General features: G+C 43.6%; 1 protein-coding gene across 5 annotated transcripts in view; it reads right to left on the minus strand.

Moving 5' to 3' along the window:
- Positions 1-14,774, minus strand: part of atp8a2 (ATPase phospholipid transporting 8A2) — a 78,068-nt gene that overhangs the window by 39,566 nt on the left and 23,728 nt on the right. For all 5 annotated transcript variants that reach the window (XM_064949434.1, XM_064949433.1, XM_064949432.1 and 2 more), the window contains 13 exons: positions 14,593-14,761; positions 14,355-14,482; positions 14,188-14,265; positions 13,938-14,071; positions 13,722-13,797; positions 13,525-13,630; positions 13,279-13,361; positions 13,131-13,180; positions 12,989-13,058; positions 12,795-12,879; positions 9,406-9,545; positions 8,111-8,249; positions 7,957-8,021 (listed from right to left, as the gene is read on the minus strand). In XM_064949434.1, coding sequence (XP_064805506.1) covers positions 7,957-8,021; positions 8,111-8,249; positions 9,406-9,545; positions 12,795-12,879; positions 12,989-13,058; positions 13,131-13,180; positions 13,279-13,361; positions 13,525-13,630; positions 13,722-13,797; positions 13,938-14,071; positions 14,188-14,265; positions 14,355-14,482; positions 14,593-14,761 — 1,323 coding nt within the window. The remainder of the gene's footprint in view (positions 1-7,956; positions 8,022-8,110; positions 8,250-9,405; positions 9,546-12,794; positions 12,880-12,988; positions 13,059-13,130; positions 13,181-13,278; positions 13,362-13,524; positions 13,631-13,721; positions 13,798-13,937; positions 14,072-14,187; positions 14,266-14,354; positions 14,483-14,592; positions 14,762-14,774) is intronic.

A 14,774-nucleotide genomic window follows, 5' to 3' on the forward strand; every position in this document is an offset into this window, starting at 1 on the left:
AGGCTCCTAAATAGCTTCTACCCCCAAGCCATAAGACTCCTGAACAGCTAATCAAATGGCTACCCAGACTATTTGCATTGTCTCCCCCCCCCGGAAGGTTGCTGCTACTCTCTGTTATTATCTATGCATAGTCACTTTAATAACTCTACCTACAAAAAAAAAAAAAAAAAAAAAAAAAAAAAAAAAAAAAAAAAAAATGTACATATTACAAGTCATGGACTGTTCCCTATGCTACCCTCACGACAAGCGGTACCGATCCTCCAAGTCTGGAACCAACAGGACCTTGAACAGCTTCTACCCCCGAGCCATAAGACTTCTACATGATAAAATAGTTAACTAAATAGCAACCAGGACAATCTGCATTGACCCTTTTTGTACCAACTTTCACTCATCACAGATTCTTCTGCTACTGTTTACTTTGTCACTTTATTCCTAGTTATATGTACATATCTACCTCAATGACCTTGTACCCCTGCACATAGACTCTGTACTGGTAAAACGAGTATATAGAAAAGTTATCATTACTCATTGTGTATTAATTATAACTTGTATTATTACTTTTCTATGATTTATCTCTCTGCATTGTTGGCAAGGACCTGTAAGTAAGCATTTCCCTGTTAGTCTATACCTGTTTATGAAGCATGTGACAAATAACATTTGATTTGATGACAGATCTCTCAGTAGCAGGCATTTTCAGTTCGAAACAAAATTGTATTTTTCATATGCATCTAAGCTGGGAACAAGCTGAAACACAGATTCACACACACACACACATACAGTAAACCATGTTCTCAGGCTCTTGTGTTGAATCTTATCAGGTTTATATTTAGAGCTGGGTAGTAAGGTTCAGATGGTGTGACATATCATAGGTCACCGTCTCGCCACACACACACACACACACACACGCACACACACACACACACACACACACACACACACACACACCTCTGAAGGGTAAGGGTGGGGGAGGAGACAGACACGCTCATATCTGAAATGCAGATTGTCACCAGTGAGATTCAATAAAGAGTTTCATTATCAGCCAAGCATGTGTACAAACACCCACATCCTCCACAGCCTGCCTGACAGACAAAGCTACACATAAACACCAACACACCTAGACATACACACAGAAGGTTGGCATAAAATGTGACCATAAATTGAAAGTGTCTACATAGTGTCTTAATTAAGGAGAGGTGTGTGTGTGTGTGTGTGTAGATGAAATGTATGACTAATGTAAGACTATTAAGCCTGGTCTGTACAAGCCACCACCTCTACTGCAAAGACTGAGTCTGAGTGTGTGTGTTTGATATGAAGGTGACAGATGGAGCGTGTCACAGCGTCACTGTCACAAGCTGCCATGTTTACCCAGGAGGCATTGCTCAGAGGGTTTGTTTTGACGAGAGGGAGTGACAAAAGGAGATCCCATTACCCTCAATCATCAACATCAGATGTTTCCCTCTATGCCTTTCCCTATTTCTCTACTTCTCCCTCTCTCCTTTTTTCTCTTTACCTCCCACTTTCTCTCCCTCTCCTACTTTTGCATCTCACACAAAACATAATAAAACAGATTCCCTGTCTTGTTCACACACACACACACATATAGAGAGGGTGCTGACAGATGTATAGGTAGCAGCGTGAAGGAGACATGGAAAGGAGGGGAGGGAGGGAGACATCCGCCTGACTACCAACAGAGAAACTAAAGAAAAAGACAGAGAGGAAAGGAAGCAGGGAAAGGAGAAAAGGAGTTAAAAACAAGGAGGACAAGAGATATATTGCAATGGGACAATAGGTCTCTCCTATGAATGATATGCTCCTGCTCTCTCGCTTTCATCTGTAGTGACCTCCTCTCCCCACGGCTGTCTGTAGCTGTCCTCTCACTAGTCTGTCTGCTTTCATCTGTAGTGACCTCCTCTATCCACAGCTGTCTGTAGCTGTCCTCTCACTAGTCTGTCTGCTTTCATCTGTAGTGACCTCCTCTCTCCACAGCTCTCTGGGCCTGACACACGCACGTTCCTAAACTTCAATAATGTGCATCTGGATTAGTATACTAACTCAACAAATATTTACAGTTGGAGAGATGAGAAAGAGCAAGCAGACTGGTTACGGATTCAGGCTACTTCTCCAACATGTGACAGGAATGTTAAGTTAATAGTTGTTCTGGTTTTAATTGAATAGACTAATTACAGTGCTACTGAATGGTCGCACTGTCATCCTAGCCCCTCCCTCTCTCAGGGAAGCGTGCACGTCTCCCTAGCCCCTCCCTCTCCCAGGGAAGCGTGCACGTCTCCCTAGCCCCTCCCTCTCTCAGGGAAATGTGCACTTGGGAAAGTATACATAAAAGTATACATAAAACTCATATTTTAACAATGAAAAGGATTGGTCTACATTTAGCTAAAAATATCTATGTGAGATAGCGGGGCGGCAGGTAGCCTAGTCGTTAGAACGTTGAGCCAGTAACAGAAAGGTTGTTGGATTGAATCCCTAAACTGACAAAGTAAAAATATGTTGTTCTGCCCCTGAACAAGGCAGTTAACCCAATGTTCAGAGGCTGTCATTGTAAATAAGAATTTGGTCTTAACTGACTTGCCTAGTTAAATAAAGTAAAACAAAATAAATAATAGCCTTCAAGGATATACCATTAGATTCAACATTGTAATACAATATGCACAGCATAACAAAAAGACACCAGCAGTCTACAAGTTTCACAGCCTGGCGTGCTTGTTGTTGGCGGTCAATCATAGCCAAGCTTCAGTCAGAGGCTCCATGATACCCATCATCCAATAGGTAAGCAAGCGAAGTGGGAGATTTCTAATCAATGCAAAATGTAATTAAAAGTACAGAATTAAGTTTGGTAAATGAGAAGGATTAGGCTACAGTGATCTTCCAATAGGTAAGCTTTTGTTTAATGGAATGGAGTTGTTGCAGACAACGATGGAGGGCGCAGCAAAAAAAGCCTATATTAGCTAGCTAGCTGGGGAATTTAGCAGGCTACTGTAGCTAGCTAGCAGGCTACTATAGCTAGCTAGCTAACTAGCAGGGGAATTTAGCAGGCTACTGTAGCTAGCTAGCTAACTAGCAGGGGAATTTAGCAGGCTACTGTTGCTAGCCATCTTCTTTACAACAATCTTTACAACAATCTAAATCATTCAATATGGTTACTGGACTGTCTGATCATAATCTGACACTTAGCCAGAAAGCTGTCTAAGAGCAGGTTTAACCTCTCTACTGTTAGAAAGCCGGATCAACTCAGAATACCTAAGAGTGAATTAAACTATTTTGAAAAAGCAATTAAGGGAATAAACTGCAATGATCTCTTGTCCTATACAGACGTGGAAGCTGATAGAAAAACCTGACTATCCACAATCCAGACTACAATAAATGGCTTCCTAAAGAAAATCAAATCCAAATCTGGCCAAAAGAGCACTCTTCCTTGGCTAAATGGAGAAATCTGGAAATTGATGAAAGAACGAGATTATGCTCTAAAAATAGCCCTAAAATCTAAATTAGAGCATGACAGACGTAGGTTTACCATGTTGAGAAATAAGGTGATGAAAGAAGTCAGACAGGCCAAGGCAAACTTTTTTATTAACATAATTGGTGAAGCAAAGGGAAATTCTAAATTGATATGGGAGAATCTAAAAAAGTTAACAGGGAAAGACCATAGTAACACTGCAAAAAGACTAGAAATCATGGTGAATAACAATCTAACACAGGATGCAGTCGAAATAGCAATAGCCTTCAATTCCTACTTTATTGACTGACAGGGCATTGACACAGAACCCCTCCACCGGTTTCTTGGGCTCAGTGCTAGTGAATGACACTCAACCTGTCTTCATCATAAGGGAGGTTTCTGAGTCAAAGGTGAACAAGGTGATTAGCTCACTAAAGAACTCTAAAGCCAAAGATGTGTTTGGGATGGACTCTACCTTTCTTAAAAACTACAAAGAGTCACTCATTGGCCCCATTACTAAGGTCACCAACACATCTATTGGTCTCGGTGTGTTTCCAAGGGTATGGAAGTCGGCCATGATAACGGCCATCTTTAAATCAGGCGACCCTGCTGACGTGAGTAACTACAGGCCCATTAGTATACTACCTGTGGTGTCAAAGGTTGTTGAAAAGTGTGTAGCAGAACAACTGATTGCCCACCTCAAAAACAGCCCCTTCACATTACACTCCATGCAGTTTGGCTTCAGAGCGAAACACTCCACAGAAACGGCCAACTGCTTTCTTCTGGAAAATGTGAAGTCCAAGATGGACAAAGGGGGTGCTGTTGGGGCTGTGTTTCTGGACCTAAGGAAGGCTTTTGATACTGTTAACCATGAGATTCTCATCACAAAATTGTCAAAGTTCAACTTTTCCCCTGATGCCTTGAGATGGATGAAATCATACCTTGAAGGCAGAACTCAGTGTGTCAGAGTGAGGAATGAGCTGTCGCCCTATCGTAGCTATGATGTGGGCGTGCCCCAAGGGTCAATACTGGGGCCCCTCCTGTTCAGCCTGTACATTAATGATCTGCCTTCTGTCTGTACTGGGTCTGAAGTTCAAATGTATGCAGATGATACAGTGATATATGTGCATGCAAAGAGCAAACAACAAGCTGCACAAGAACTCACTACTGTAATGGTCCAGGTTACAAAGTGGCTCAGTGACTCGTATTTGCATCTCAATGTGAAAAAAACTGTTTGCATGTTCTTCACAAAGAGGGCAACAGATGCTACTGAGCCAGATGCCTATGTGTCAGGGGAGAAGCTCCAGGTGGTATCCGATTTTAAGTACCTTGGCATCATACTTGATTCCAACCTCTCTTTTAAAAAGCATGTGAAAAAGGTAATTCAAATAACTAAATTCAACCTAGCTAATTTCCGATTTATACGAAATTGAGGTACTACAGAGGTAGCAAAACTGTACTTCAACTCTATGATACACCCCCACTTAACATACTGCTTGACTAGTTGGGCCCAAGCTTGCTGTACAACATTAAAACCTATTCAGTCTGTCTACAAACAGGCTCTCAAAGTGCTTGATAGGAAGCCCAATAGCCATCATCATTGTCACATCCTTAGAAAGCATGAGCTCTTGAGTTGGGAAAATCTTGTGCAATACACCGACGCATGTCTTGTATTCAAGATCCTTAATGGCCTGGCTCCCCCTCCACTCAATATATTTGTTAAACAGAAAACCCAGACATATGGCAGCAGATCCACAAGGTCTGCCATGAGAGGTGACTGTATAGTTCCCCTAAGGAAAAGCACCTTTAGTAAATCTGCATTCTCTGTGAGGGCTTCCCATGTCTGGAATACACAGCCATCAGACACACAGAACTGCACCACATATCACACTTTCACAAAATGCTTGAAGACATGGCTAAAGGTCAATCAGATTTGTGAACATGGTCCCTAGCTGTGTGTTGCCGCTTTCCATGTTGTCTGTTGTCTGTAGCTTGTGAGGTGTGGAAACACTTTGTTGCTTTTATGAATTTTGTCTTGCTGCTTTTTGCTCTGTTGCTCTGTCTGTATGCTACGTCTTGCTTGTCCTATGTTGCTATGTCTTGCTTGTTCTATGTTGCTATTGTCTATATTGTAATTGTTTTTAATAACCTGCCCAGGGACTGCGGTTGAAAATTAGCCGGCTGGCTAAAACCGGCACTTTTACTGAAACGTTGATTAATGTGCACTGTCCCTGTAAAAATAAAAATAAACTCAAACTCAATTTGATGCTGCCCCGACCAGCACTACCAGATGGTATAACCTATGGCAACAACAGTTTTAGCAAGTTTCTCTCTCTCCCTCCCTCCGTGCCACACACAGACTGTTACACACCGGCCCCTGATCTGCTCTCGCCCCTCTACCACCCCACCCTTATGCTGAAACAAGCAGAGCACAGCACGCCATTAAAAGTATACCAAAAACATATTTAAACATTTATTTCTACTATCCGGATATCCCCTCCCCCAAAAAAAATATATTATTTGAATAATTAAATCTTTTTTAATGCCCATCCCTCATTTGTAGGTATCCCTAGTCCCTAGGGGTTGGGTTAAATGCAGAAGACACATTTCAGTTGAATGCATTCAGTTGTGCAACTGACTAGGTATCCCCCTTTCCTTTCACTAGTAGTATCCAAAGTCGGGGAAGAACAGCAGTAGGGTCGGCCAAAAAATATGGAACAAAAAAAATTAAGAGTACATATTATTGTATGGCCCAGTAAACAAACTCTGAGAAAGATAACTTAAGAAAAAAATAGAACATTTATTTTTCTTTTCATTTTGATAAGAGATTAAAAACCAACGAATTGAAAGTTATTTGTTGATGTAACAATCCCAATTTACCAATTTTAAGGTTGTGTCATTAGATTTGGGGTGGGGCCTCGAGAAATTCTTGGTGGAAAAAGTGCGCTGAAAAAGTTGAAATACCATTGACTTACACACACTCTACCCACAGACACACAATCTACACACTCCATCTAAGCCTCAGGATGTGTTCACTGTGTTGTTTACTGAAGTGTGCAATTGTTTCAATTGACTATTATAAAACTTGTTGTAATAACCTGATGCAATATACAGTATTTATAGTTGCTGTGTAGTTAAAAAAATATATATATTTTGTTGTGTTGGTAGCATTTTTGTCCTCAGGGCACCACTGCAAATGAGACATTGGTCTCAATTGGGCTCCCTGAATAAATAAAAGTAAATCAAACTGTTCAGCTCAGGATGAAGTGTGCATAGTACAGTCACGGTGAACAACACATCCCGAGCTAAACAGTCACGGTGAACAACACATCCCGAGCTAAACAGTCACAGTGAACAACACATCCCGAGCTAAACAGTCACAGTGAACAACACATCCTGAGCTAAACAGTCACAGTGAACAACACATCCCGAGCTAAACAGTCACGGTGAACAACACATCCCGAGCTAAACAGTCACGGTGAACAACACATCCTGAGCTAAACAGTCACAGTGAACAACACATCCCGAGCTAAACAGTCACAGTGAACAACACATCCTGAGCTAAACAGTCACAGTGAACAACACATCCCGAGCTAAACAGTCACGGTGAACAACACATCCCGAGCTAAACAGTCACGGTGAACAACACATCCCGAGCTAAACAGTCACGGTGAACAACACATCCCGAGCTAAACAGTTAAGGTGAACACACTTCTTTGGCACTCTGTCCGTTCTCTCCATATGGTAACTCTGATATCTCGCTCTATCCCAAAACAGTCCATCAGTACACATTCCACTTCATACACACATTCTGAGACACAATGGCGTTTACAGGCCGTAACCCTGCCTGCTATCTGCAGACGGTCTGTCTCACAGACAAATTAACTCCACTAAAGCTAGCAGACTGAGCCATTCTCACATGACAGTTACCCAACCACTTAGAATGACACACAACTTAACAAGCCTAACGTTGAAATGCAATCTGTAGAATTTGACTGCAGCAAACTGTATTCTACAGAATGTCTCTGATACTGGGCTCTGCACACACACTCAATAATGCTCACAGATATGTAATAAAGAATGACTATGCCAATCCAGTGGGTCTGCAGTGGTGAAGAAGCCCTGTGTTTACCCAGAGGAAATTCTCACTCAATTTGTGTGTGTGTGTGTGCGCGCGTGCGTGCGAGCGAGACACACACACACAGAGGGATGAGAGGAGAGAAAGAGATCTTTCTACAGGAAGACACCAGACAGCTTAATTACCTCCACCTGTGAGCAGACAAAGAAACACACCCTCCAATCTTTGCTCTGCCACACCCTAGTTCCCACGGTAACACTATAGAACCCACCCTAAAGACACACACACACACACACACGGAGGAGAAGGAGCAGGAGTAGTAAGTGGAAAATGAGGATGAGGAGAAGAGGAAAGGAAGAGGTGGATGATGGGTGGGGGGGTAAAGGAGGAATTGGTAAGGCAAGAAGAAGAAAAAATATGTACTCACATCCAGTGAATCCTCGTTGACGATGATGAGGGACATGCCATGGGAAACCAGACGACAGGAGTAACCTAAGATAGAGAAGAAAATCTCAGCTACAGCATAGAAACACTCATCAAGAAGTAAACACCATCTCTCTCTCCCTCCATCCCTCTCTCACCTATGTTGATGGCGGTCTCCTGTTTGTCTCCAGTGAGGACCCAAATCTTGATGTCGGCCTTCATCAGAGTAGCGATGGTCTCAGGGACCCCTGCCTGGAGACGGTCCTCTATAGCTGTGGCCCCCAACAACAACAGGTCCTACAGAGACACACACACAAAGAAAGAGAGAGAGAGAGAGAAAGAGACAGAATGAGTGAGCATAGACTAAGAGAGAGAGACAAATACATTCAGAAAATGCTTTTCTGGACAAAATACTTTGAGGAGTTTGGTGGTTCATTGTGCTTTGAGGACATCTTAGAAACTACATCCAAGTTGGAGAGACAGACTGTCCGGCAGCAGCAGCATACGGCAGGGTAAGAAGAGGCGTGCAGCATGTTAAAACTCTGTAAGTGGGTCAAACAGCAGCATAGGGAAAGTCTGTTAATGTTCCCCAAACATTTATTTTGAACTCAATTAAAAAACGCAAATACACTCATTATTGATGCGCGCACACACACACACACACACACACACACACACGTGCCCCCCAGCTGGTAATGGTGCAGTGTTTGTTGATTCCAGTTTTACGGGGCTCTTGGCAGACTGGTGAGGATAATTATCCCTGTGGTCTTCCAGTCTACCTCTCTCCCTCTCTTTAATCCAATCACCTTCCCTCTCCTCTACTCTGGGCCGTCTTTCAAAACCGCTCTCTTTATTGGAGAACTACCTGAGAAACAGCCAAACAAAGAAAGCAATGGTGTCCATGTTCCAGCCTCATGGCCAGCCTTAATATACACTCTCAGAATACATTTCCCGCCAACAGCTGCCATGTCCAATCTCTTAATGACCACAGGCCTCATCATGTCCAGATGTATACTGGAGCTGTCCTCTGGTTTACAGGGCATCTGTACGGTTGACAGGTCAGTAACTGGCAGGGGATAACACACACCGCTTCTTCAGCACGGAGAGGTCCTTATATCCCGCTACAGTGGATCCAGTAGGACCACTCTGCCCTCTGCTGGACAATCAACCCACCAGCCCAGCAACACACTGACTGAAGGGTATGGTGTAAGGGGTCATCACTATCTTGCCATGCTAGAGTACAGAGGTATGGCTTTACAGTATCTAACTAGATTTATTATTTAAAATAACAGCCTACCCCAGCCAAACCATAACCCGGATGACGCTGGGGCGCAGCCCTATGGGACTCCCGATCACAGCCGGTGATGATACAGCCCGAAATGCAGTGCCTTAGACCGCTGCACCACTCGTAGCGCAATGCAATGCAATGCTAACCATTGACCCCAACCCTTACCTTCTCCAGTAGTTCGTAGCAGTCCTCTAGTTTCTGGGCCCGGTCTTTAATGATAGTGCTTATACGGGTGTACTCCTTCAGCCACTCCTGGTATACCCCCTCCTCCAGATCAACATAGGCAAAACACAGAGTCCGCAGACCTGGGGGGGACAGGGTCATATGAATCAAGTCAGGGATGGGCAACCTGCCCCCATTTGTGTAGGCTCACGATACATTTTTGGAACTCAGCTAGGGTCTCAATTTAGAGTTGAGAGTTAGTATACACAAGGTGCAATTTTGAAATGTGGTTGTGCATCAGCCGTTTTTCTCTTAAGTCAATCGCTGACAGTCACTCAATTAGCCCAGCTATTTTTGTTCTGCTTTGTAAGTTAGCTGGCTAGGCCATCTAAACTGGTAGTAATCATGATTGAATTACAGATCCGGGGTAGCCCAATGATGTTGTTAGGATATCCAAGTGAGAATGTCTATCAAAAACGGCAAACATTTCTTTCCCCCCTATGCCAAAATGTGTCAAATTGAAGGAAATTAACTCTAAAATAGGGCCGTCTCAGACTAAAAACAATGCTGGTCGACCCAGAGTCATCTGTTCTTTCGACCAACGTGTATTCTTCTATAATAGACACACTCTACGTTTGAATTAAATCAACTATATATGTAGGCTACTGAGCTTTGTCTGATGGTTTAAGAACTGTGATTAAAAAATAAGTTTCCCGATCGACCCTCCTGCTGCCTCTGGCCTTCGCATATTTTGCCATCAGGCCCTCCAGGATTCCGCGATCGCATAATTCGAAGCAAAATCAAGCAAATCAGCCCATATTATGCGAGAGATCGCAATTTTGAACAATCAAATGCACTTTTAGCGCATAAAAAGGTTACATTTAGACCAATTACTGCACTGTTACTGTGGAAAATTGCACAATCCAACCACACTTTAACACAGTTTTCCCCCGTGGCCTGTCAGCGTATTCACGTGTGAAGATGATGGCTGATTGTTGATGGCTGACAGGCAGTACAATGAACAAAAATAGCTAATGACTGAGGGAAACATTTTCCAAATGTTTTTGGAAACAAGAGAAAGTCAACAATCAAATCAGCAAAGCATGTGAGAATGTCAGAACAGTTCCCACAGCAGCGGCAGATCACCATGACTGAAGTGGTAGCAGGGAAGACTGGGAAGCACTGAAAGTATCAAGGTGAGTGGCGTTTTACTCCGCTAACCTTGGCTTTAGTAGGGTGGTCAACACTCTGCTCTCCCCAGTCTGTCTATAGAGAGCACTGCTCAAAGCACTGAGTGCAATTGGTCAGCATTGCCGTTTTAAACTCTGTAAAACGTCATACGGATCTTGAAAACAATCTTTCTGGATTTTTTTGAAATGGTAATACTGTTAAGTGCATATCAACCACAATACTCTATTTTTACGTTTTCTGTTCTTTATCTCCCTTTCAGAGAAGAAGAAAAATCACAATCAAGTATATTGAAGACAACTTATGCGAAAGAAATATTGATTCTCAAATTGAAAGTGATTGATCAGCATTGAATCTATTTGGGGGGGTTTTGAGAAAAAGTGTGTTGCAATGGGAGGTGGGGGGCTTGCGATCTCGTGTTGATAGCAAGCCCCAAGCCTGATGGAGAGGAGAGGTGTGTGTGTGAGTGGATTATGACAGAGCTGTTTGTTCAGGAAAATAAACTAAATTGAGCACTTTAGATGTTTAATTGTTTTTGTATTATGTATTCTGCTTAAAATAATCCTAAAACTGAGCACATTACTTTTTATTGCTTTATATAAAATTAACGTGAAAAATAACATTGCAAAATGTATCGCAGAATTTCAGAAAAGCTGCATCAAAATCAAGCATTTTTGGCTGCAGAAATCACACAAAAAAACGCAGGCGCCGGTCCGCCACAAGGAGTCGCTAGAGCACAATGAACCAAGTAAAGCCCCCCCCGGCCTGGACAAGGCTTGGACTCCAGATCACGTCTGGTTGTGATACAGCCCGGGTTCGAACCCGGGTCTGTAGTGACGCCTCTAGCACCCCGATGCAGTGTCTTAGACAGCTCCATCACTCGGGAGGCCCTTGACTGTAACTTCTATTACCAGTATGTAAAAATAGCCTACATATCAGCCAACAAATAAAAACATTGCAGCCTGAAGATATCCTGATAAATGAATATCCTATAAATCACATTGGCTATGCATGGCCTGTCTGCAGGAAACATTGTATCAGCTATTAACTTGGTCTGGCACAAAGCTTGTGCTTGCAAACTTGCAACCTATAAAATATTCTGGGCCCTCAGAGTTTCCAGCGCCACCAGTGAGCTAGACAGACACACAGCTGTACTCTATTTGTCCAAGGGATAAGAAGTAGTCAGGTAGGCCTAATTTATGTTTTCCCCTGATCAGAGCATGACATTTTTTCCCCCTTTCATCCTGAGTGGTTATCGAAAGGGAGAGAGCAGGAAAGATTTTTTTAGCTTGACAATAGTTCCTTAATGGATGTAAAAACATACTTAGTTTACTTGCTGTTTGATGCGAATAAAACATTACTTTATCTTAACTCACCATCACTGTAGAGCTTCTGAATCAGAAATAGTATCAGATCCCCAGATGGGAACATTTATAGGTGTACATTTGCACTCAGGCCAGGTAGCCTAGGCCTTCTTCTATGCATAATCAAGTGCGTGTCCTTACTCAAGATTGACAGGAGCACTCCAAACAACTCCTAAATGGAATGAACCAAAGGTTTTTTCCTCACAAGTGCAGCCTAGGTTGTACACGCCTACAATGATAAGGCTGTAATAATAATGTATTGAATGCATTAAACAGAAATGATCCTAACAAAAACAAACAGTGGAGATGAGAAACGATGGTAATTAACAGTAAATGTAGGCCTCCTACTGGTGATACTGTTGTGCATCCCCTCGGCCTCGGCAATGGATTAGTCCACTCAGACAAGTGTCTTGTGCATCCCCTCGGCCTCGGCAATGGATTAGTCCACTCAGACAGGCGTGAATCAGACAAGTGTCTGTTGTGCATCCCCTCGGCCTCGGCAATGGATGAGTCCACTCAGACAAGTGTCTTTTTATACGTTTGCCACTGCTGGACTGAAACAATCCTGGTTAACCAACAGCCTATCGACCAAACAGTCGACTAAATAGAGTCAGCCCTACTCTAAAACGTTGGTCTTTTCTCCGCTGTGAAGAGGGGAGCTGCTGAAGTGTTTTGCTCTCAAGGTGAGAGGCTAGGGCTGGCCCAGACTGCATGTGGTACCATATCCACCAGCCACTGCAGCCTCCATCCCCAACAAAGATGCCCATCCCTGAATTAAGCAGTAATAATGTAGATATGAAAATATATGTCTTGACATATAAAAAAGAGAAAGGCCCGTACCCTCGGTGGCGAACTGTTCCAGGTGTGCGATGGTCAGCTCTTTGTACTGAGACGCATCAGTGAGACGCTCAAAGATCACATTATCCTGAAACAAACATCATGACATCATCAACATGCGCCGTTTCATCATCATTATGAGCAAAGACACTATGGGAATAAACTGTGGTGCATTCAATGACTGGGGTTATACTCACTGCTCCCTTGCAGTACAGACGCAGTTTCCCATCGGGGGTTCGGACCACTACAGACATGCGCTTACGGTTACTGCAGAGAAGAAAAAGAGACTGTTAAGTGTCTGTCAATGTTATGAGTGAGTGACTATGTCATTTTATTTACCTTGAAAACTCCAGCACATTCAGCAACTCAAAGCTCTTCTCCTTCCCCCTCTGAAAGACACAGAGAAAAACCAATAATCAAACAGTGAACAGGATGAGTATTTCCCTTCAAATGGCCCTCCATCCCAGTCTCTCAAACCCACACTTACAGCTTCCATGATAACGGAGCCAGGAGTCCTGGCTGTGAAAACGAAGCCCAGACCTTTGGCTCCTTTTACCAGAGCTCCTTCATCTGAGGAAAGAAAAAAGAAACAAACACACATGCATTGCACATTTTAGGGCGTTTTGGATAGGCTCTAATGTGTAGTAGCTAGGATGTGATTGGTCCTATTGTCTAGTAGCTGAGTTATGATTGTCTCTATGGTGTATAAGCTGTGTAGAGATAAGCTGTCTACCTGGCGAGGAGGCCTGGTAGATAAGCTGGTCCTCCTCTCGCTCTGGGACCACTGTGTGACACACCGCCATCATCGTCAGAAACTCACAGATTTGGGCAGAGGTTGGCTGGGGGGAGAGATACATGGCCCAGTGTCATTCTCTTTCAGTATAAGAATCGTCATTAGAGAAGATCTCAGGAGCTCAGGGGAACACCTACATGGTTCTTCTCAATGTTCTGGATGAGAGCGGGGTCATCAAACTCTGTGGAGGTAAGACTGCTGGACGGCAGGGGACTGAGAGAGGAGACGGACAGAATTAAACACTACCTACACAACGCATTGTATACAACAAAGAAAAGGGTATTGGGGTGTTTGTAGTGTAGATAGTAGGTCATAGCACAGCCAAAGGTGCAGAAGAGGAGGCAGTCCCTGACCTGAAGTCCTCCATGGAACGATCAACATCCAGGTCAGGGAAGTGGCCGTATGTGATTCCAGCGATGGTACACTTCTTGAAGTGCATGACGTTACAGGTGAGAGTTCCTGTCTTATCAGAAAACAGATACTTCACCTGGGAGAGAGGAAATAAAGAAAAGACAACAGAATTCAACTCTGATTGGTTGAGCCCTGATGTGAACATGGTCAAGATTGGTGGAATCCACCATTTGATTTGATCCAAATCCTCACCTGGCCCAGTTCTTCGTTGAGATTGGACGTTCGAGCCATGGCGGGTGTGTCTGTCTCAGAGTAGTACATCTCCTCATCCTGACCACCAAACACAGAGGGAGTTTCATGACACCGCTAAACAGAGTTAAACACTCGAAAAACACACACACACACACGTCCGTCCGTACCCAGTTGATGAAGAGGGCCTGTGTGAACTTGACCACCTCCAGAGTGACCAGCAGGCTGATGGGGATGAGGTTGTTGTAGAGGATGATGAAGGTCAGCAGGTTATACCAAAAGTTAGTGGAGATATCCCCTGTAGACACACACACACACGGTCAAGAGCTTATATGGAAGAGTAGAGAATGAATAACGTGTGTGTGTGTGTGTCCACCCATGAGAGTGAGTGAGTGTGTGTATTCTCACCGGCGCGTGACAGGTACCAGCAGGCCTCCTCAGTGTGTTGTTTGTTCCAGATGGAGGCTCCTATAGAGCTCACTAGCGCCATCACCAGGAGGATGCAGAACAGCACCAGGATCTGGACGTTGGTCACCCGCTCCACGTTAGAACGCTTCAGGGGGGCCTTGGTCGAGTTCTGGAAGGAACAT

Source organism: Oncorhynchus masou, chromosome 30, assembly GCF_036934945.1.
Source record: "Oncorhynchus masou masou isolate Uvic2021 chromosome 30, UVic_Omas_1.1, whole genome shotgun sequence".
Lineage (NCBI taxonomy): Eukaryota > Metazoa > Chordata > Actinopteri > Salmoniformes > Salmonidae > Oncorhynchus > Oncorhynchus masou.